The 23245-nt window shown below is 42.8% G+C and overlaps 1 protein-coding gene across 1 annotated transcript in view; it reads left to right on the forward strand.

The window, feature by feature from the left end:
* Positions 1-23245, forward strand: part of LOC122560145 (peroxidasin-like) — a 192835-nt gene that overhangs the window by 130619 nt on the left and 38971 nt on the right. Inside the window, exons 11-14 of the mRNA XM_043710451.2 lie at positions 10711-10827; positions 16024-16182; positions 16498-16610; positions 18354-18510. Of these exons, the coding sequence (XP_043566386.2) occupies positions 10711-10827; positions 16024-16182; positions 16498-16610; positions 18354-18510 (546 nt within the window). The remainder of the gene's footprint in view (positions 1-10710; positions 10828-16023; positions 16183-16497; positions 16611-18353; positions 18511-23245) is intronic.

Here is a 23245-nt window from a genome sequence, read left to right on the forward strand (position 1 = left end):
CTGTATTAGTTGTATCTTCATTTAATATGCAATATATAATATATAATTGACTGCAATGTTCCTGTTAATTCATTTTATTTTGATCGGTCATAGAAACAGCTTTAAAAAGTGAGAAATTGTCCTTTTGGCTTTCTTTGGTTATTTCATGAATTTGGGGACAGGATCAGTTTGCTCAGTTGGCTGGATGGCTAATTGCGATGCAGAATGATGGCAACAGTATGGGTTCCATTCCTGCACAAGCTGAAGTTTCCATAAAGTACTCTGCTTCTCAACCCCTCCCCTCACCCAAGGCATGGTGACCATGATTGAGCAACCACCAAACTATTGTTCTGTAATGAAAGAGCAGCCCTAGAGCCTGGTAACTATGGTGACTTTTTATCTTTACTTTTTTATAAATTCAGTTCTTTAGATTTATTGGCCTCCAAAAGCTGATAACACTGGTAGCAGCCAAAATATTTTAGACTGATGGATTTTATTGAATTTCAAGGAAAACGTCTTTTGAGGTAGCAAAGCACTCTAGGGCCACAAACCGCCTGGGCCATTTCTGCATAATGTCTTACATGTTATTGATCATTCAACTGCTCATGAGTCCAGTTGTTATAAATTCTTGTGATAACTCATGATTGAATTGAGATTGGGATATGTTACTAGCGCATTCGATGTCTCAATGCCCCTTATCCATCTTAAATTGAGAAGTAATAAATATGAAACCATTACTTCTTCCATGTTTTAGCAGTCTGCATTTTCCAATTTGTCTTCATCACTCTTTGAAAGCTACTTCCCTTTCACAGCCTTGAATGTCTTGCATATGAAACACATACTTAAAAACTGTAGCATGGGGGTCCACTGGATTGGAACAGTGGAGAGTGGACATTTACTTCACCTGATTTCTCATCTATAGCAGGAAGAAGAAATAGCTTCTGATCAATTTTATTTTCTCAGCCACCCAATGTCCGGAGTGATCTATGCTGAGGCTTTTTCTCAATTCTTTCATGGGACGTGAATATCACTAGCAAGGCCAGTATTTGTTGTCCATCCTTAATTGCCTGTGATCCAAGTGGCTTGCTAAGCCATTTTTAGACAGCAGTTGAGTGTCATCCAACAATACTGTATCTTGAGTCACACAGAGGCCTGACTGGGTAACGATGACAGATATCCTTCCCTGAAGGGCATCAATGGGTTTTACAACAATAAAACAGTTGATGGTTTCATGGCCATGATTACTGAGATTGCAGTTAAATTCCTGGTTTATTAAAGTTTAAAAATAAAGACCATGGTGGAATTTTTACCCATGTCTCCAAAGTTTATGGATTGCTAGTTCAGTGACAATGATTATTTATGACAATTAATACAATGTCACCATCTCCCTATCAATTGGGTTTTCTAATGATCTGGCACCCTCCATCCCAAATCTGCCAGAGCAAAAACAGGATAACCAGGCTGGTATATCTGTTCTGAAGAAGGGTGACTGGAACCGAACTATTAACTCTGCTTTCTCTCCACAGGTATTACAAGCCCTGCTGAATTTTTTCCAACAACTTCTGTTTTTGTTTCTGATTTCCAGCATCTACAGTTCTTCAGCTTTTTTTTGGCATATCTGTTGTTTGTAGTATGAAGTATTACAGAGGGTTTAAATCTGCAGCGCACAGTATTATTCATTATGTTTGTGCTATCAATTTTCAAGACTATTAAATTTTCCTCATTTGGTTTCTTAGAATTTTATAATAAAAAGACCCCGATCATATATATAGCAGCAGAAAGGTCCATAATTGGGTGAAATTATGCATTATCAAGCCTTGGAACCCTTTCACCTACAGTGTGATGGTGTGTGTGACTTTTCAGTGAGGCATAGTTTAGTGTGCAACTGAATACAAATGTTGGAAATTTCATTTTCCATTTAAATTCCATTTCAGCTAACATAGTAAGCATTTTGTGCAATAGTCCTTACTGTTATGTAGTAGCAACACATACTTATGAGGTTTGTAATCTAAACAGTGCATGACTGCTTAACATTTATATGAAATTCTTTTCTCTGTTATTTAATGGATAATAACTTATTATTTTGAAAATGTCAAGTGAATGTGTTAATATGCTGGTATCATGCAGAATAATTTCAGGGAAACAGAATCCTGATGTAGTCATGAAGCAGAGTTTATTTTTCCCAAAGGTGAAGGTTTATCTTGTGACATCACTTTGAATGTCACTGTCCTGCCATTTGTCTGTGATGCTAATGATAAACAACAAAGAAGATGCTGGATTTTACTTGGTTCCCCACTTCCTCAAGCTAGAAATTCAATGGCTAAAACACCCTCCATTCTAACAGCTACCCCGTGATAATGTGATGTTGGTGGTGTTTTAATTGCTTTAAGATGAAACTATTCCCCCACCTCCACCTTCCCCGTCACAGAATACGACCCACCTTGGAGGGCTGCTGGCAAATCAAATATCCATCACCTCTTTAGTTGCAGCAGTGCTACTGGGAGCAATGGCCATTGTTGGACTGCAGGTAGTCTCCCCAGCCCCAGTAAGAATTTAAACAGCTTGGGGTAGGGGGCAAGAAGGTCTCTCACTGGTTTTACATGGTCCCCTGCCTGCAAATCTATTGAGGGGGAAGAGCATTACGTCCAATTTAGGAACAATTTCATTATTGTATGTGACTAAATGCATGCCAGAGCCTCAAGGAGAAGCTGGTAATGACTCCCGACCCTGAGGAGAAGCCAGGCATGGACCCCTAGCCTTGAGGAGAAGCCAGACATGGTCTGGAGGTGAGGTCTTGGTGCAGACCAGTGGCAAGGCCCTGTGTGGACTCGGTCAGGCCCAGTGAAGATTGGAGGCCAGTGTCGACTCGTCTTTTCTGCTTGGAAGGACTGTAATGCTGGACTTTTTATATTTCTTTATTTTTCTAATGTATTCCTAAGAATCTGCACCTTAGGTACCTTTGTACCTAAGATGGCACCTTAGCAGTGACTATGAAAACTTTTCACTGTATTCATGTGAATACAGGTGACAATAAACCTAATTCTACTTTCAAAATTATTTCCTACAACTAGTTTTTCGATATGTGTTCAAATTTGTTTCATCTAATGGATTTTCTAATTTCAAGGTGAGTTTTTAATGCCTTTTGTGGATGCATTGATGGCCATCTTCCAAGATTCCAAAGATGAAACTTTATTGCTGGAACAGCACAGCAGGTCAGGCAGCATCCAGGAAACAGGAGATTCGACGTTTCGGGCACAGGCCCTTCTTCAGGAATGAGCAGAGAGTGTTCAGCAGGAGAAGATAAAAGGTAGGGAGGAGGGACTTGGAGGAGGGGCGTTGGAAATGTGATAGGTGGAAAGAGGTCAAGGTGAGGGTGATAGGTCGGAGTAGGATGGAGGCGGAGAGGTCAAGAAGAAGACTGCAGGTCAGGAAGGCGGTGCCGGGCTGGAGGGATTCGGCTGAGACCAGGTGGGGGGAGGGGGGATGAAGAAACTGGTGAAGTTCAAGTTCATCCCCTGTGGTTGGAGGGTTCCCAGTCGGAAGATAAGACGCTCCTCCTCCGACCGTCGCGTTGTTGTGGTTTGGCGGTGGATGAGTCCAATGACCTGCATATCCTCGGTGGAGTGGGAGGGGGAGTTGAAATGCTGTGCTACAGGGTGGTTGGGTTGGTTCGTCCGGGTGGCCCAGAGGTGCTCTCTGAATCGCTCCGCAAGTAGGCGGCCTGTCTCCCCAATATAGAGGAGGCCACACCGGCTGCAGCGGATGCAGTAGATGATGTGGGTGGAGGTGCAGGTGAATCTGTGGCGGATATGGAAGTTTCCTTTGGGGCCTTGGAGAGAAGTGAGGGGGGAGGTGTGGGCGCAAGTGTTGCACCTCCTGCGGTTGCAAGGGAAGGTGCCGGGAGTGGAGGTTGGGTCGGTGGGGGGTGTGGATCTGACAAGGGAGTCGCGGAGGGAGTGGTCTCTACGGAAAGCTGATAGGGGAGGGGAGGGAAATATATCCTTGGTGCTGGGGTCTGTTTGGAGGTGGCGGAAGTGACGGCGGATGATGCGCTGTACGTGGAGATTGGTGGGGTGGTAGGTGAGGACCAGTGGGGTTCTGTCCTGGTGGCGGTTGGAGGGGCGGGGCTCAAGGGCGGAGGAGCGGGAAGTGGAGGAGATGCGGTGGAGGGCACTGTCGACCACGTCGGGGGGGAAATTGCGGTCCTTGAAGAAGGAGGCCATCTGTGTTGTACGTACAACACAGATGGCCTCCTTCTTCAAGGACCGCAATTTCCCCCCCCGACGTGGTCGACGGTGCCCTCCACCGCATCTCCTCCACTTCCCGCTCCTCCGCCCTTGAGCCCCGCCCCTCCAACTGCCACCAGGACAGAACCCCACTGGTCCTCACCTACCACCCACCAATCTCCACATACAGCGCATCATCCGCCGTCACTTCCGCCACCTCCAAACAGACCCCAGCACCAAGGATATATTTCCCTCCCCTCCCCTATCAGCTTTCCGTAGAGACCACTCCCTCCGCGACTCCCTTGTCAGATCCACACCCCCCACCGACCCAACCTCCACTCCCGGCACCTTCCCTTGCAACCTCAGGAGGTGCAACACTTGCGCCCACACCTCCCCCCTCACTTCTTTCCAAGGCCCCAAAGGAAACTTCCATATCCGCCACAGATTCACCTGCACCTCCACCCACATCATCTACTGCATCCGCTGCAGCCGGTGTGGCCTCCTCTATATTGGGGAGACAGGCCGCCTACATGCAGAGCGATTCAGAGAGCACCTCTGGGCCACCCGGACGAACCAACCCAACCACCCTGTAGCACAGCATTTCAACTCCCCCTCCCACTCCACCGAGGATATGCTGGTCATTGAACTCATCCACTGCCAAACCACAACAACGTGACGGTCGGAGGAGGAGCGTCTTATCTTCCGACTGGGAACCCTCCAACCACAGGGGATGAACTTGGACTTCACCAGTTTCTTCATCCCCCCTCCCCCCACCTGGTCTCAGCCGAATCCCTCCAGCCCGGCACCGCCTTCCTGACCTGCAGTCTTCTTCTTGACCTCTCCGCCTCCATCCTACTCCGACCTATCACCCTCACCTTGACCTCTTTCCACCTATCACATTTCCAACGCCCCTCCTCCAAGTCCCTCCTCCCTACCTTTTATCTTCTCCTGCTGAACACTCTCTGCTCATTCCTGAAGAAGGGCCTGTGCCCGAAACGTCGAATCTCCTGTTTCCTGGATGCTGCCTGACCTGCTGTGCTGTTCCAGCAATAAAGTTTCAACTTTGATCTCCAGCATCTGCAGACCTCACTTTCTCCTCCAAGATTCCAAAGACCCTGGAACAGTTCCCATAGATTAGAGAGTAACTAATATAACTCCTTACTTAAAAGGGAGGTAGAGAGAAAACAAGGATATGTAGACCTGTTAGCCTGATGTCAGTAGTGAGGAAAATGCCAGAGTCCTTTCTAAAAGATTCAATAACAGACCAATCAAAAACAGTGGCAGGATCAGACCGAGTCAACATGGATTTACAAAAGGGAAATCATGCTTGACAAAATCTACTGGAATTCTTCGAGGATCTTTTATGGACTAGACCAAAACCTTTTAATATATGTTAAGAGGACAGTATATACCTTGACTTTTTCTTATGAATGGCAAGTGTAAGATGTTTTGTTCCAGATGCAACTCAATTGGTCAAACTACCAGGCTTGAAACAAAACACTTTTTATTCATACACTATAATAAAAATACAGACAAAATAAAAGTATCAACTTAATGGTAACTACCGAAATACTTAACAAAATAATACATATTAACCACTACTAATTAACTTCCAATATAGTAACATCCCATAAATACACCTTTTGGCAATGGCAAATTCAGTAAAATCAATTGTTCCACATGCAGTTGCAGCAACAGGGAGAGAACGCCATCTTTTAGCTGTAATAGAGAGGAATAAGAGCTTTCACATCCAGCTTTAAGACCCAGCAACTGCTAAAAGCAAAAACTAAAACTTCTGGCCGTGTGGGAGCTTGACCCCACTCATTCAGCTTGCTTCTGCTGTTTCAACTTTTTTTTTAAAACCCAAGGCCTTAAAAGGTATTTATTTTATTGGCTTTGGAGCAGACTGCTCTTCACTTCTGTCTCAAACATTCTTTGTTTAAAAAAACCAGGATAATATACACATCACAGATGTAACTAATAGAGCGATGAAAGAGAAACTGGTGGATGTGGTTTATTTAGACTTTCAGAGGGCTTTCAATAAAGTTCCATATAAGAGATTAGAGTGTAAAGAGATTGAAGGTAGTGTGTTGAGATGGATAGAAAATTGGTTAGCTGATAGGAAGCAAAATGTAAGAATAACAGGTCTGTTTCTGAATAGCAGGCAGTGACTAGTGGAGTACCACAGAGACAAGTTCTAAGAGCCCAGCTATACACAATATATTGTTAATGATTTAGGTGAGGGAAATATATGAAGTGTATTCAAATCATTAGATGACACAAAACTGGATGGGAGGATGATCTGTGAGGAAGATGCAGAGATGCTTCAGTGTGATTTGGATCAGCTGAATGAGTGAGCAATTGCATGACCGATGCAGTATAATGCGGATAAATGTGAGGGTATCCATTTTGGGAGCAAAAGCAGGGAAAAAGATTATTATCTGAATGGTTATAAATTGAGAGTGGAAAATGTGGAGCGAGACTTGGGTATCCTCGTACACAAGCCAGTGAAAGTAAGCATGCAGGCAGCAAGCAGTTATGATAGCCTTTGAAGCGAGAGGTTCGGATTACAGGAGCAGGGATGTCTTGCTGCAATTGTACAGGGCCTTGGTATATCGTGTGCAGTTCTGATCTCTTTGTCTGAGGATGTGATAGAGGGAGTGAAGCAAAGGTTTTCCTGACTGATTCCTGGGTCGATGGCACCAACATGTAAGGAAAGGTTGAATTGGTTAGGATTATAGAATATATATTGATGAAGCTCAGAAGAATGAAGAGGGAATCTATAAAAACCTGTAAAATTCTAATGGAACAAGAAGGGGTAGTTGCAGAAAGGATGTTCTTAATGACCAAGGAATCCATAAACAGGGATCACAGTCCAAAGATAGGGTAAACCACTTCAGGTTGAGATGAGAAGTTTCCTCATCTAAAGAGTGAGCCTCTTGATGCTAAAACATATGATTTCAAGAAGGAGCTGGATGTAGCACTTGGGGTTAAAGGGATCAAAGGATATTGGGGCCAGGAGCAGGAACTGGCTATTGAATTGGATGATCAACTATGATGATAATGAATGGCAGAGCAGACTCAAAAGGCTGAATGGCCTGCTCCTTTTTCCTATGCTCCATTATGTGTAAACAAAAAGCAATGTGCCTCAATGGTTTGCTGTTTGCAGTATTGGAGCTGATGATGCGTGTTGTTGCTCTGAACTGCTCTTCCATTGTTTTATACAACTTGTTCTTTATGTGAACACAATTGATTGGAATCTCTGGCAAAATTTCAGATCATGTTGTGGAGATGCTGGTGTTGGACTAGGGTGGACAAAGTCAGAAGTCACACGATGCCAGGTTGTAGTCCAATAGGTTTATTTGAAATCACGAACTTTCAAAGCACTGCTCCATCGTCAGGTGAAGTAATTTTAAATAAACTGGTTGGACCATAACCTGGTGTCATAGTGACTTCTGAAAATCACGTGTGAGTGGAGTTTGCACCCTTTAAATTTTAAAAAAAATTCACATGTACCTAAATGAAATCAATTTTACATTAAAATGTTGTGTCTGACTTTCTTCAGCAATTTACACCACTTCGGAAATTTGTCTACTAAAACCATCTCATTCACTTTGCGCAAGACCAACTTATGCAAGTTTCCAACAAGTAATTTGCTGCTGTATTTCTGTAAGTTTATGTCTAAATTTTGAGGCACAGCATGGGCCAAATTAGTTGATACTGATGTAACTCAGATCTTGGAGTTAATGCCATTTTTAAAAAAATGTTTTGTGAGTATTAACCAGAGTACTGTACCTCAATATATCTGAAATTTGTTTTACACAATCCCACACCTCCAATAGCCCTTCTTTCTTTGACATATTCAATGCACTGAGCAACGGGAATGGTTTCCCCAATTGCCATCAAGCTACTCAGCATAACAATGGAAGAGGAGTAGCAGAAGTCAGAGACTCTGAAAGTGAGGAACAGAACACAGCTGCCCAATCCATTTCCATTTTTGGCAGCAAATAAGTTCCGCAGGAAATTTCGGCATGAGCTCAATAAATGCAAAAACTGACGTAACTTTCAGCATAACTTTTCCACAAGTGTGATCCAGGAAATTCTGACTCCTCATTATTCAGTTCCTGTGATTATGGTCATAAATGTTCTGGATGGGAGAAAATCTTTGATGCGTCTTGCCCATCTGTCCATACACCATATTCTGTGAGCATATTTATAATATTCTGAAATTCCATCTGCTGATATGAACATTAAATTGAATATCCTGGTGTGTTAACATGTGTAATTGTTTCCTGTGATTTGTATTTAATTCACATGCCTTGTGTTTAAAATTTACATGTGGCAGGAAATATTAATTGTATTTAATTTGTCTGAAATTTCATAATTTTAAGCAATAAAAGTGTCCTGCCTCCATCTTCTCTGTTCAAAGGAGAACAGACTCAGGCTGGTCAATCATTCCTCATTTACTTAAGTTACAGGATGTGGCAGGTAGTTCTTCTTTGTGCAGTTCCTAATAATTGACTTTCCTTTCTAAAACAGGCAAGACAAAACTATATTCACTTTCCAGATGTCGCACCAGAGCTAAAACAGTTTGAGTTGACCTCTGTTGATCTAAATGGTATACTCCTTGCTAAAACAACCTGCAGTAATGTGTTAAGCCTATATCCAGGTTTAGTTCAATTAAAGGGATAGAAGATGAACAATCATAATAGAAAGACTGGTGCTCGACTATATCACTCCACATCTACTTTATCACAGTAAATTGGAGGGAGCCTGTGTGGGAACCTTACGCATCCACTAAGAATAGAAAGCTGGGACCCAGGAGTTGGGAGTGAGTAATGGTCCCAGTGGAGCAGACCCCTTAGACCCCTAAACTGGCACTGACCCACATGCTTGGAAGGAAGAATGAAAAAGATTCATATCCAGAACTGAACAAATTTACACCCTTTCTGCTGAAGATTAGATAATTCAGAATGAGCAGGTGTAAAGTGAGAAGAATAATTGTGGAAACAAGTTGAATTTTATATAATCCTTCGCAATAAGAGAATTATGTGGTAAAAAACTTAACGTTCATATTGAAATATCATGAAAAAAGACTGCAGAATAAAGCAATAAATACTCTGGCTTGGGTTAACTATGCAATGTACAGAAATTTCTCCAGATGTAGCAAGAGACCTTCATGGAAAAATGATCTGGCGCATTCTCATGAAGTGTATACAGTACGTGACCCTGGATTACTTACTGCTTTTAGATTTGGAGTAACCGTTTAAGATGCAGGAGAATTTTGACACTCGTTTATGATGTTTCCATGATCTGTAACCTGTTTCCTTGCTTGGGAGTTTCTGAATAATGCTCATGGCAAATTTCAGTGTATGTAAATTGAGCAAATATTCTGCCTGGCAAAGACTCAAGTGAGAATTATTTTGGTTACATAAACAGTTAGAATTGGAATGTAGCAGCATGTAAAATTAACAATCTTACCATATTTTCAGCTGGTGAAAGGAAGCTCTAATCAAACAAGGTAGAAACTTTATCACAAACTTGAAAGTAATGTTCATGTTCTTTTCAGCGTTTACACCAGGTCTGAATTTGGTCATTTCTACAAATTCTGTTTGCAGGATTGCTGGGAAGTTTTTGAGTGCAGAAAGGAAATTTCAGGGTGACAGGAGAAAGTAAGAATAGTTGCTGCCTCTGTTCCGCCTTTGCACATTTACTAAACTGAAAAGTTTGCCACATGATTGTGATGTTGCTGAATTTTCAGTTTTTTAAAAGAAAATGGTGGGTCAGTTTCTTTTCTACTGGAATCATGGAATCTGTATGTTTTTGGAGAGAACGGAGGAGGAAACAGATTATGATGAGCCAAAGAGTTTGGGAACAGCTCACCTGTGGTCTTCCCACAGATTGACATGAATTTGTTCAAGTAACTCTATCTGCGTGTACTATCACTCACAGTGGAAACAGTGACTGAATTGTACTACTTGCTCTAATCTGACTGCCAGCCACATTCCAAGATAAGCATGGTACTTCAAGTTAATCTTTACACCTGAGATTTATTACAAGCATGCTGCATTGCTAGTTGGCTTAGAGAATATTTTGTAGTGACTTGAGGCGGGGGGGGGGCGGGGGGGGAGAAGAAAAGACAATCTATCTTGCATTCTTTCATGGAACATAACCTACCTCCCAAAAATAGGGATTAGCTGAGAGTCTGTCTCATCATTTGCCCCAGATTCCACATTATGCCTTCTCCCTGGATTTCATTTTAACTTTTGTCTGGTAGCATTTCACATTAATACTTGAAACCTATTTATACTAGAAATTCATGACATCATATCAAAGTCTTTGATTCTGATCTAATTATAAAAGTACATGGTAACTTCCTGAATTTGCTTTCACAGAACTCTTTAGTTAGGCAAAAATACAGGTATCAAAAGAAAGTTTGTTCTTCCAACAATCTTTTATCCTCTCCAATGTTTAACTGTGGGGTGTTTACTTATGTTTTGCACAGATGGTCCTAGGTTCTCTGTGATTCCTAGCAATCAAGTCGTTGTGGAGGGAACCGCTGTGGATTTTTATTGCCTCGCAGAGGGAACCCCAGCTCCTGTAATTGCCTGGACTAAAGCAGGTTTCCAAAACATTTATTTTCAACTATATTGGATGTTGATGCCAAAGTTTAGTTTGTTAAACTTTTGCACAGAATATCCAAGAGGTCACTATGAAATATATAAATAATTGTCTCTTCTGATCTATCTAATCAATGGTACCTAGTTGATCCTGCCAGTAGCATATGTTTTTCTCAAAGAATAAGCCGTGCATGTCTAAGTAGATTAGTGTTCCAGAGGCGCAGGCTATTGCTGTGGGACATCAATTCAATTCTACCCCCTTCCCTACCCCACCTGATGAAATTTAAAATCATTTAGTAATTCTGGGATTGAAAATGAGGCTCTAATAATAGTGACCGTGAAAGTAAAAAGTCATCTGATTCATTCATGGCCTTTTATAGGGATGGAAATCTGCCATCCTTACATGACTGGTCTACATGTGACTAAAGTAATTTTAACTTTTGACTCTTAACTGCTTTCAGAAATGGTCCAGCGATTCAATTTAATTCAAGATCAATTCATGATTGGCAACAAGCACTGGCTTGTCAGTGCTGCCCACATCCCTTGAAAGGACAAAATACATTGTAAAAGCTGATATTGCAGATTAGTAGTCCTATTAATGAGCAATACCGAGGGGACATGGGATCACCTCATAGACTGAACAAGGAAATGTTCCAGAAAGACCTGCCATTTAAAATGGGTCTTGTCTAGTTGCATGAAGTGATTTTGAAACGTTTGTGCTATGGGGAACTTGCCTGCATGGGAAAGAAATATTTGCAAGCAGACAGCTTCTTCAGGACACTCAAAAGCACTTCACATTCGCTGGAGTATTTTTGAAATCTAGTCATTGTTTTAACACAAGAGTGAGTCAGTAATGACAGACCCCAGGCAGTAGCCATCTTTGGAAAGGTGACACCAGTTTGTCAATGACACATAGTGCCAAAAGGGAGAATGAGATAGGACAGTGAATAAAAGAGTGGTTTTGGGTGAAGATCTCCTCTGTTTGACATCTTATTATGGTGTTATTGAGCAGCATTTTGGAGATAGAATTAGCCAGATACTGAACAGTCAACACCAGCAGCTTACCCCTACCAGGAATTCATTTGACTATGGATGCTTCCTACAACTATTGACACCATCTATATGGTGAAAGTGAGATTCTCCTGCTCCTTGGATGCTGCCTGACCTACTGTGCTTTTCTAGCACCACGCTCTTGACCCCATCTACATCCCCAGCCTCCCCAGAACTCCTTACACTGCAATACCAGTCATTGTTCAGCTGGTGGCCCTCTTGCCTCTGAAGCACAAATTTCTGGGTTCAAGTCATACTCCAGGGCTTGCGTAAAGGAGCAAAGCTGAGAGAGCACTGAACAGTGGAAGGTAACTCCTTTCAGATGAAATGGTAAGCTCACTTGTGTCATTATTTTGCCCAAGTTCAGCAGAGTTGTCCTCGGTGCCCTGGTTCATATTTACTGCTCCACAGACATGACCAAACAGCCCTGATTATCTGGACATTATTACGTTTTTGCACCGTAGGAGCTCGCCACATGGGAGCATATTGGCTCCCCAATTTCTCACGTTAAAAGGATGACAGATCTTCGAAAATATTGCATTGGCTGGAAAGCGATACATGCTGGTGATGAGCAGTGCAATATAAATCCAAGCTCCTTGCTTTCCTATTGCAGCCTTGAGGAACAATGTACTCATGTAGGTTGGCAGCACAGCCTGTGGGTGAAAAGATGATCCTGCAATATGTGCCTGGTTCGCAAACCTTGTATTGCAGAGAGTAGAGTGAGATCACATCTATTCTTGTGTCCTGATAGAGAAACTTTGGGAAGTACCTGCATCACAATTTCCTATTCCCACTCTGTTGTTGAGGTTGGATTATTTAAGTATTAGAAAGGCTCATGTATATGCACAGGAAGGAAGCATACCTGGAAGCTGAATTCCATTCCTTCTCCATTCAATAATACAGACGGACAATGCACCATTCTGGGTGTTAACATCCCGATCTGTGAAACAGCCATGTCTCATTTAATTCCCCTCGGCCAATTGCCATGACATCTTGAATTGTTGAGCATCAAACTGCTTTTGGGTAAAGCTGGTGTTCAAATAATGATGAAAGAAGCAATAATCGATGACTGCTTTCTTGTTTTTAAAAGCCTGACACAAGATTTTTAAAATTTAACCAAATATCACATCTAAAGTCTGTTGCATGTGTCCCTTTTTCTCATATCTTATCGTTTCTATTATCCAATCGCTTGTGATGTAGCACACAGTTGAGATCAAATGTAATCTTTACAAGTTAATAAAATTGGAAAACTTGCAGAAGAAAGTATCTACCGCCTGTTGAATGCTTGCCTAATTTTGGCTAATGACGCAAAACCTGCAGTCCTTGTGTGGAAGGTATCAGAGCAGTAGAAATTGAGGGCACTTGTCACAGTAATTCATTCTGACGTAGCCCTGTGGAGGTAGATTGCTGTTCCAGATCGTCATGAATCATTTCACCAGGATTGCCAACTTTTTTCCTTAGTAAATAATTATGCCAGTGTGCAGAGGTATAGTTTAGTCTTATTTTGAAGCTATTCTTCATTTTTACCTTTCAATCACTCTGTTATGATCATCAGCACAGAAATGGAAAACCCTTAGAGGGGTGACAATGTTCCTTATAACGTCCCTTCATTGTGCACACCCCATTTGTTGTGCTGCCCAGTTTGTTTAAGATTGCCACGTGGCCATACCTTCAAGGGGCCGCTTCTTGTACTTGGCCTGTTTGTACACAATGCTCTGGATTTGTTCAGGGCCAGGGACCTGCACAGCTTTGATTACCTGATGTAATTTGAGGGTAACGAGCTTATGTAGTCAGTTTTTATTTTTGAATGTGAATGTAGAAATTTACAATAGAAAATGTTTTCATGAGATACACATCGAAGATGATTTGCAATGGATTGAAAATATATTAGCCTATTTAAGTATTTTCTTTAAGCTAGGAGATTGGACAAAGCTAGACTACATGTGCTTCTGATACATTTTTGACAGTCATACAGAACGTACTGTACAGTGAAGATCTCAATTCCCTCTCCACAGCAAAGTTAAATATTGAATTTCTCTGCTACGCAGCAATACATGCAAAAATACATTTTTATCTCTTCCACTTTGCATTTTTGCCATTAGTTTGTTTCTATTCCCCTATTTTGTTGGTTCCTCTACTGGGATATGGTTTCGTGATAACTGATCATTGTCCAGTTCCCAGACCTTATGGTTGTTTTGTAGGCATGACCCCATATAACATCTTATCGGAATATATGGCCACAGATGGCATAAAACCAAGCTCAATCTTGTCTGATTGATGTGTGAACACATCTGGCAGATGTTGCTCTTCTGTGATCAGAAGAAGGAGATACTTTTTCTAACTACAAAGGGAATAATTCCAATGTTAATACTGCAACCCATCTTGTGCTCAGCTAACTTGACACAGACCAAACTGCAAACCTCAAATGATGGCTGAACAACGGAAGGGAATGGCCAGTGGTGTTATTCTTTGACTATTCATCCAGAGACCCAGATAATGTTCTGGGGATCCAGGTTCAAATTCTGCCACATCTGATGGTCGAATGTGAATTCAGTAAAAAAAAAACCCCATGAAACAATTGTTGGTTGTCAGGAAAAACCTATCTGGTTCCCATTGGGGAAGGAGACAACCAACCTTAGCTGATCTGGCCCATATGTGACTACAGTGTCAAAGTGTGGCGCTGGAAAAACACAGCAGATCAGGTAGCATCTGAGGAGCAGGAGAGTTGACATTTCGGGCATAAGCCCTTCATCAGGAATGAGGGTGGGGTGGAAGTGGGTTGGGAGATAAATAGGAGGGGGAGTAGGGTTGGGCGGTTAGGTATCTTGGAAGGTGATAGGTAGATGCAGGTGGGTGGGGAATGGTGATAGGTCAGGTCAGAGCAGAGGGTGGAGCGGATAGTTATGAAGGAAGATGGACAGGTGGGACAGTTCAAGAGGGTGGTGCAGATTTGGAGGGTTGGATCTGGGGTGAGATGGGGGAGGGGAGGAGAAGCAACTGGTGAAATCGACATTGATGCCCTGTGGTTGGAGGGTCCCGAGGTGGAAGATGAGGCATTCTTCCTGCAGTTGTTGGGTGGCTGGGATTTGGCAGTGGAGGTAGCCCAGGACTTGCATATCCTTGGGGGAGTGGGGAATTGAAGTGGCCGGCCACAGGGCGGCGAGGTTGTTTGGTGTGTGTGTCTCAGACATGTTTTCTGAAACATTCCGCAAGTTGGCCTGCTGTCTCCCCAGTGTCAAGAAGACCACATCGATAGCAACGGACACAGTAGATGAGGCATTTGGATGTCCAGAAAAATCTCTGCCAGATGTGGAAGACCTTTTGACTTTGATTTCCAACACTTGCAATCCCCACCTTCTCCACATGTGACTCCAGACCAATAGCAAAGTAGTTGACTCTTAACTGCCCTCTGAGTAGTTAGGATGGGCAATAAATGCTGTCCTAAACAGTGACAACATATCCCAACCCATGAACAACTAAAAAAAAATCTGCACTTACTGTCTTAACCATTCGGTCATTGAGCATCCAAGGAGCAGGAGAATCGACGTTTCGGCATAAGCCCTTCTTCAAGAATGAGGAAAGTGTGCCAAGCAGGCTAAGATAAAAGGTAGGGAGGAGGGACTTGGGGGAGGGGTGTTGGAAATGCGATAGGTGGAAGGAGGTTAAGGTGAGGGTGATAGGCCGGAGTAGGGGTGGGGGCGGAGCGGTCAGGAAGAAGATTGCAGGTTAGGAAGGCGGTGCTGAGTTCAAGGGTTGGGACTGAGACAAGGTGGGGGGAGGGGAAAATGAGGAAATTGGAGAAATCTGAGTTCATCCCTTGTGGTTGGAGGGTTCCTAGGCGGAAGATGAGGCCTGCTTGGCACACTTTCCTCATTCCTGAAGAAGGGCTCATGCCCGAAACGTCGATTCTCCTGCTCCTTGGATGCTGCCTGACCTGCTGCGCTTTTCCAGCAACACATTTTCAGCTCTGATCTCCAGCATCTGCAGCCCTCACTTTCTCCATTCAGTCATTGAGGAAGTCCAACTGATTAACACCTATTGGTATTCAGTATCCTATATAGTTTACAAAACTTGCAGTTGAACTGAACACATTTTAATCTCCCTCCTTTCTTTTTCCCTCCGACCCTCTGATTACTCATTTCATTCAGGTGGTCAGTTGCCAAATGACCGAAGACACACTGTTTTATCTACTGGAACCCTGCGTATAGTAAGAGTTGCTGCTCATGATCAAGGCCAGTATGAATGTCATGCAATTAGCGTTGTGGGAGCAAAACATGTGCCAGTACAACTGACCGTTGAGTCACTCGGTGAGACATGGCACTTTTATCAATCGTTCTGCTGTAGTATGATGAGTTATTCTGCACATCCTACAATGATCATTATGTCTCTAGAACTAGTTCAATTCCTCTGTGAGGCTGTTATTAATTAGAGATACAGCCATAATATTGTATCGTATTATTTGCATTCTTAAATGTAAAAATAATTGAGAGTATTCTGTTTCTGTACAATTTAGGTCATACGACAACTACTGCCATATTTTGGAACATTAATGTTGAATTGTGTATAAAAACAAAATAATAACATGATAATTTAATTCAGACTTGTGTTTTCTCTCTGGGCAGTAACACCAGTGTTTATTCACACACCATACGACACCACAGCGGAAACTGGTCAGGATGTGGAAATAAGATGCTCTGCACAAGGAGAACCTCACCCTATCATTACATGGACCAAGGTTTGGGTTAGGTCTTTTTTCTGAAGATTATTGGAGTGAAATCCTTTCCTTCCTTAAATGAAGAAAAGGAATGCTCTGCCACTGTATTTTTGGGTTTATGTCTTCCCTAAAATCATAGCCATTTCACCCCTACATTTCTAATAACATACTTTTCATTTGCCAGAGACTCTTAGCTTCATGTTGGGAAAGATCACTTCTACTGTTCTCAACAAAGTTAAAAATTGCACAACACCAGGTTATAGTCCAACAGGTTAATTTGGAAGCACTAGCTTTCGAAGCGCTGCTCCTTCTTCAACTGTAAAGTATAAGATCATAGTTTATAGCAAAAGTTTACAGTGTGATGTAACTGGAATGATATATTGAAAAAGACCTGGATTGTTTATTAAGTCTCTCATCTTTTAGAATGGAAGTGTTGGTTTCATTTCAGTTCAGGGACTTAACAAACAATCCAGGTCTTTTTCAATCTATAATTTCAGTTACATGACACTATAAACTTTTGCTATAAATTCTGTGTCCTACAATCTTATACTCCACAACCACTTGATGAAGGAGCAGCCCTCTGAAAGTTAGTGCTTCCAAATAAACCTGTTGGACTCTAACCTGGTGTTATGATTTTTAACTTTGTACACCCCAGTCCAACACCAGCACCTCCAAATCATGTTCTCAACGAAGACTTTTTAATCTCACTTATGTCTGATAGTGGTATAGAATAAATGGTAAGGTGCCTCCCTAACCAAAGCCTGACAAAATTGTAATGCTAAGGTAGCCCTGAAGGAATGGATTGACTTCATTTTCAGGCCTTTACAGACCAAAGCCAACTTTTAGAGAAAAAGAAATAGACAATGTTGAACATTCTCTGAAGAGCAATAAGGGATCCTGGAACATCTCCTTTCAGAACAGTCAGCTTCTGCTTTGATTTTCTAACAAAACTCATGGACTGGGCACTTACATTGTCCCTGAACAGTCATAGACTACTGAAAAAGCAAGACTCATTCCTATGATCTGGGATTAAGTCAATATTCCTCACAGTATTTAACCTTCCCCAAAAGTTGCTGACAGCTTCCAACAAATTCTTTTTGAAAGGTCCTTTCAGAGAAAAGCTGCGTTATGAGTCATTTCACCACATCATCATGTACATTTCAAAATTGCAAATGCTTATCTTCAATGTAAGGTAAGGAACTATCTTACTAAAACCATCAAAATGATAATATCAATCAAATGGCAGATGATGCAAATATAGATGTTAAGTATGCGCCCTTTCCATATTTCTGACAGTGGACATTCAGGCAAAATCTTGGCACATCTGCATTGCACCCTAAATTCATGCTACAAGCACCTTCATCCCTCTGCAATATGCTTGCAGTGTTTTGCCGGAAGTTGTTTTCCCCATTCCAGAATTGCATCTATTGTATTTCTAAGAACTCCAAATCTTTCACACTAATTGCATGCTTTTCAGAATGCCAGAGCGATGTGCTATAATCCTAATTCTCACCTTGAGCCCATGGGAACATTAAGCACTTAATAGCATAAAATAATGATGATAGCAAGCCATGGATTTATGTGGCTGAGCATCAATAAACCATGGGTTAGATGTTCATTACTAAAATGAGAAGTGATTCAGAAACACATGATCGTTGTGTCTATTTCCCAAGAAAGGAAATACCAAAACTTCATAGAAGATGAAATAGATGGAGTATCTATGTTCAAAAGCTGATTTACTTCTGATTCTTTCTTTGTAAACAGGATGGTGTACAGATTACAGACAGTGGAAAGTTCTTTGTCACTCCAGAGGGATCTCTAATTATTCGAGATGTTGGAGAAGCAGATGAGGGCCGATATGAGTGTATTGCCCGTAATGCATTTGGCTTTATCTCCAGTAATATGTTGTTAACTGTCACTGGTATGTTACTGCAATTATCATTTTTTAAATATATCATGGGCAAAAAGAGTGCTTTCTAAGCTCTGTGGGTGGCACAGATTTGGTACAGAAATAATGAAGTAATATTTTTCTCACAAAGGAAAATAATGTACTTTAAAATAATGCATGAAGGAGTCAAATAGAATTGGGAGACAGTGAGTTACCTGGGATTGTTTTTTTTAACTTAGCCAAATTTAGAACAGATTACACAGGTTGACAGAGGCATGGGTGCTAGGACTATGGAAAGTAAATTTTGATGCTTACTTGAGAGAGAGAGAGAGAATATTGAAGAGACAAGATTCAGCAAAACAAATGGCTCCTTATCCTTGATCGTTTTGCTCTTTCTTTATGTAACAGACCAGACACTGGACTGTTACATATTTACAAATGCACCTATGAACATAATTTTAATATTACTTAGTACTGTCATCTCAAGCCAAATTAGATGTAGAGAGACTGGAGCATTCCTGGCGCCAGAAACCCGACCTCTAAGAATGCCTGGTTGAGTATCATATGCACGTTGTTTAAGGTGGTGGGGTGGGTGGGGGTTCAGTGTATGGCTAGGTTGGAAGGTGGGGCGGTGGGTAGTGGTGTATGGCTGGGTTGGAAGGTGGGGATTGGGGGAGACTAGTGTATGGCTGCGTTGGAAAGTCAGACCGGGGGTGGGGGGGGGGGGGGGGGGCGGCTAGTGAATGATTGGGTTGGAAAGTGGGAGTGGTGCTGGAAAAGCATAGCAGGTCAGGAGCATCTGAGGAGCAGGAAAATCGATATTTTGGGCAAAAGCCCTTCACTCCTGATGAAGGGCTTTTGCCCGAAACGTTGATTTTCCTGCTCCTCGGATGCTGCCTGACCTGCTGTGCTTTTCCAGCACCACCCTTATCTTGACTCTGGTCTCCAGCATCTGCAGTCCTCACTTTCACCTGGTTTGGAAGGTGGGGACGGGTGGGGCTATGTATCGCTGGGTTGGAAGGTAGGGACAGGAGAATGCTAGTGAATGGCTGGGTGGAAGGTGGGGTTGGAGGGGGCTAATGAATGGCTGGGTTGGAAGGTGGGGATGGGGGGTGCTAGTGAATGGCTGGGTTGGAAGGTGGGGATGGGGGTGCTAGTGAATGGCTGGGTTGGAAGGTGGGGATGGGGGTGCTAGTGAATGGCTGGGTTGGAAGGTGGGAATGGGGGTGCTAGTGAATGGCTGGATTGGAAGGTGGGGACGGGGGGGGCTAGTGTATGGCTGGATGGAAGGTGGGGATGGCGGGGGCTAGTATATGGCTGGGTGGAAGGTGGGGATGGCAGGGGCTAGTGTATGGCTGGGTTGGAAGGTGGGTGTGGTGCTGGAAAAACACAGCAGGTCAGGCCCTGATGAAGGGCTTTTGCCTGAAACGTTGATTTTCCTGCTCCTCGGATGCTGCCTGACCTGCTGTGCCTTTCCAGCACCACCCTTATCTTGACTCTGGTCTCCAGCATCTGCAGTCCTCACTTTCACCTGGTTTGGAAGGTGGGGACGGGGGGACCCAGTGTTTCGCTGGGTTGGAAGGTGTGGACAGTGGGGGCTCATGTATGGCTGGGTTGGAAGGTGGGGGTGGTGGGGGCTAGTGTATGGTTGTGTTGGAAGATGGCGACTGTGGGGGCTCATGTATGGTTGGGTTGGAAGGTGGGGATGGGAGTGCTAGTGAATGGCTGGGTGGAAGGTGGGGACTGGTGTCTAGTGTGTGGCTGGGGGCTAGTGTATAGTTGAGTTGGAAGGTAGGGATGAGGATGGGGGGGTGGGGGGAGCTGCTAGTGTATGGCTAGTTGGGAAAGTGGCGACGGTGGGGGAAATGTATGGCTGAGTTGAAAGATTGGGGTGATGGGGGGTAGGGTATGGCTGAGTTGGAAGGTGGGGACAGTGGGGGCTAGTATCTGGCTGGGTTGGAAGATTGGGGTGATGGGGGGGTAGGGTATGGCTGAGTTGGAAGGTGGGGACGGTGGGGGCTAGTATCTGGCTGGGTGGAAGATTGGGGTGATGAGGGGGTAGGGTATGGCTGAGTTGAAAGGTGGGGGCTAGTATCTGGCTGGGTTGGAAGATTGGGGTGATGAGGGAGTAGGGTATGGCTGGGTTGGAAGGTGGGGACGGTGGGGGCTAGTATCTGGCTGGGTTGGAAGATTGGGGTGATGAGGGAGTAGGGTATGGCTGGGTTGGAAGGTGGGGACAGTGGGGATCCCTAGAAGAACTGAAGGATGGAGGAGGCTGCCCGATGTAGAGCTGGGCTGTCAGACACCTGCCTCAGGGATCCAGCACCTTGTCCCAAATTTTTAAAAAATTATATGTTTCCCAGTCCTTATATCTCACCTACTCCATTTTATTCATGCCCCATCCATGCCAACTCATGCCCATCACACCTGCCTATACCCCCTCTCTTGTAGCCCTTATACTGTCCCTGCTAACTAAACCGTTGGTCTCTCATGCCCTTCCTGCCAAACTAAATCCCCTTCACCCACCGACTAATTGGTCATATTGCCCTCATGCCAATCATGCCCAAACATCCACCTGGGCAAATGTCAAAACCCATGAATGGATGAGATACAATATTGTTCCAAAAGTGTTTTGGCCCCTTTGTTATGTGGGAAAAAATTGTAAATTCATAGAACTGTACAGGACAGAAAAGGCGCATCGAGTCTGTAGTGACAAAAACTAATCTAAATCTACACTAGTCTCACTGTCCAGTACATGGCCCTCAGTCTTGAATGTTATGATATTTCAAACGTTCATTCAAGTACTTTTTAGAGTTTCCTGCCTCAACCACCGTCCCTGATCAAACCTTGCCTTTCCAATCATTCTCATGCAAAATCAATTCACTACTTTTACTTTCCTTAAACTGTACAGCAATAATTATTTATTCTAGTGCCCAATTATTTTCCCCAATAAACATTGGAATCCATAATCCCACATTGGAGAGTCCATAGCCACTTGTAGCTGTCAATCAAGCTGTGAAATGGCAGGTACCCTACTACAATAATGGATAGACTGAAGGACCTCTGTCTGTGCTGTAAGATTCTACGATGGTTGTACATTGGTCCAGAACTATAAATCTAGAAAAGGGGATCTAAAGACAAAGTCAACAAGGCAAGAATTTTAAAAGCTTTGACAGCGTGAAACCTTCTTCTAACAGGTGCTCTTGACAAATGCGCTTGCCACTTTTGACTGGTCCCTTTTACAGATCCCTCATAATGCTTTTAACAGGTTCCATTATTAGAGCTTCTAATGGTTGCTATTGACAGGTCTGTTAACCATTCTGGTAGGCTTAACAGTGATGAGTTTATGCATTTTTGATGCACGTTTATGCCTACTTTTCATTGATCAAAAGGGCATCCCCAAAGGTTTTCCAAGAGTAGATCCAAAGGGAGTAGCTTTAGCTTTCTAAAGAGTTACTGAGACTACATAAACAAATCCACAAGGTTCAATCTTGCTCTTATCAGCTCTAATCTGCACTCTTTCTGGGATTCACACTCCAAGGCTTTGAAAATTCAACCTTCATGGAGGCAACTTCTGATTTAAATACCAGATGTCTCTGTAAAACCAAATAATATATGAAATATGGCCAGTCCTGTCAAAAATGAAAGTTGCTGTGTTTGGGGACGGTTCTTGAATGGTGAAAATTTGAGCCATGATTTATTACACTGTTTAGTCTGGGATGCTTGGAGTCAAGGCATTTCAGGATTTTGGAAAATGTTAAGATGCCTCACAATAAAGAAGTGTACCTGAGACATCTAGCAGTGACAAAACATTTAAAGCAGTCATAAAAAGTGTTTTATTTACCCAAACACTGTATATTCCATCTTTCTGAAGTACTGTACTTTTTTTAACACATTTATCAGTGACTGCTGAGCAAGCCTGGTGAAATTGTGTGCTGACCTGGCACTAACAGAGGCCCATAGTGTAATATAGTCACTAACTGAGTGTGGAATAATGCAGTCGTTGGCTGACAGTGTGTGGAAAAGGCTGGCAGATCATGACGTTCAGGCAAGAAGATGAGTGGCAGTTTCAGAATTTGCTGTTTCCTCTCCTGATTGCCTGCCATACAGGCTTCCTACCTGAGGATAACATTTCTGAATTGGATACACTGGCAATTAGACCACAACGTAAGGACAGGGCTGACAATTGTGTGTGTAAGAGCTAATTGTTGTGTGAATATCGACAGAGGGACTGATGAAAGTGTGTGTATGCTACGGGTATGTAAATTATATCTCTGCCATGTCTCAGAAACCTTGAAATATACTGTTTTGAATGTATCCTTTTCTATTAACACTCTTTCTGTTTGGATACTTTTTAAAGTTCATTCAGGGGATATGAGCATCACTGGCTGGGCCAGCATTTATTGTCCATCTCTCGTTGCCATGGAGAAAGTGGTGCTGGTGAACAGCATTCTTGCATCATTATAGGCCATTTAGAGTAGGTACATGCTCAATGCTGTAGGGAGGGAGTTGCAGAACTTTGACCCAGCAATGCTGAAAGAATAGTAATATATTTCCAGGTCTCAGATGTGACAAATAGGTATATCGCTGTCTCCTGTTGCCTTGACTAACCATAAAACATGTCACTGAAATACTTCATTGCATGTGTTTACACAAATACTCAAACTGATAAAATAAATTCCAACTGGGTAAAGCCCAGCCTTGCCTCTCCTTAGCTAAATAAGAAACATATTAGCAACATTTCTTCAGTTAGAAATTGCTGTTAATA

Source organism: Chiloscyllium plagiosum, unplaced genomic scaffold, assembly GCF_037043375.1.
Source record: "Chiloscyllium plagiosum isolate Xiang-an unplaced genomic scaffold, Cpla_swu_hap1 HiC_scaffold_15, whole genome shotgun sequence".
Taxonomy (NCBI): Eukaryota; Metazoa; Chordata; class Chondrichthyes; order Orectolobiformes; family Hemiscylliidae; genus Chiloscyllium; species Chiloscyllium plagiosum.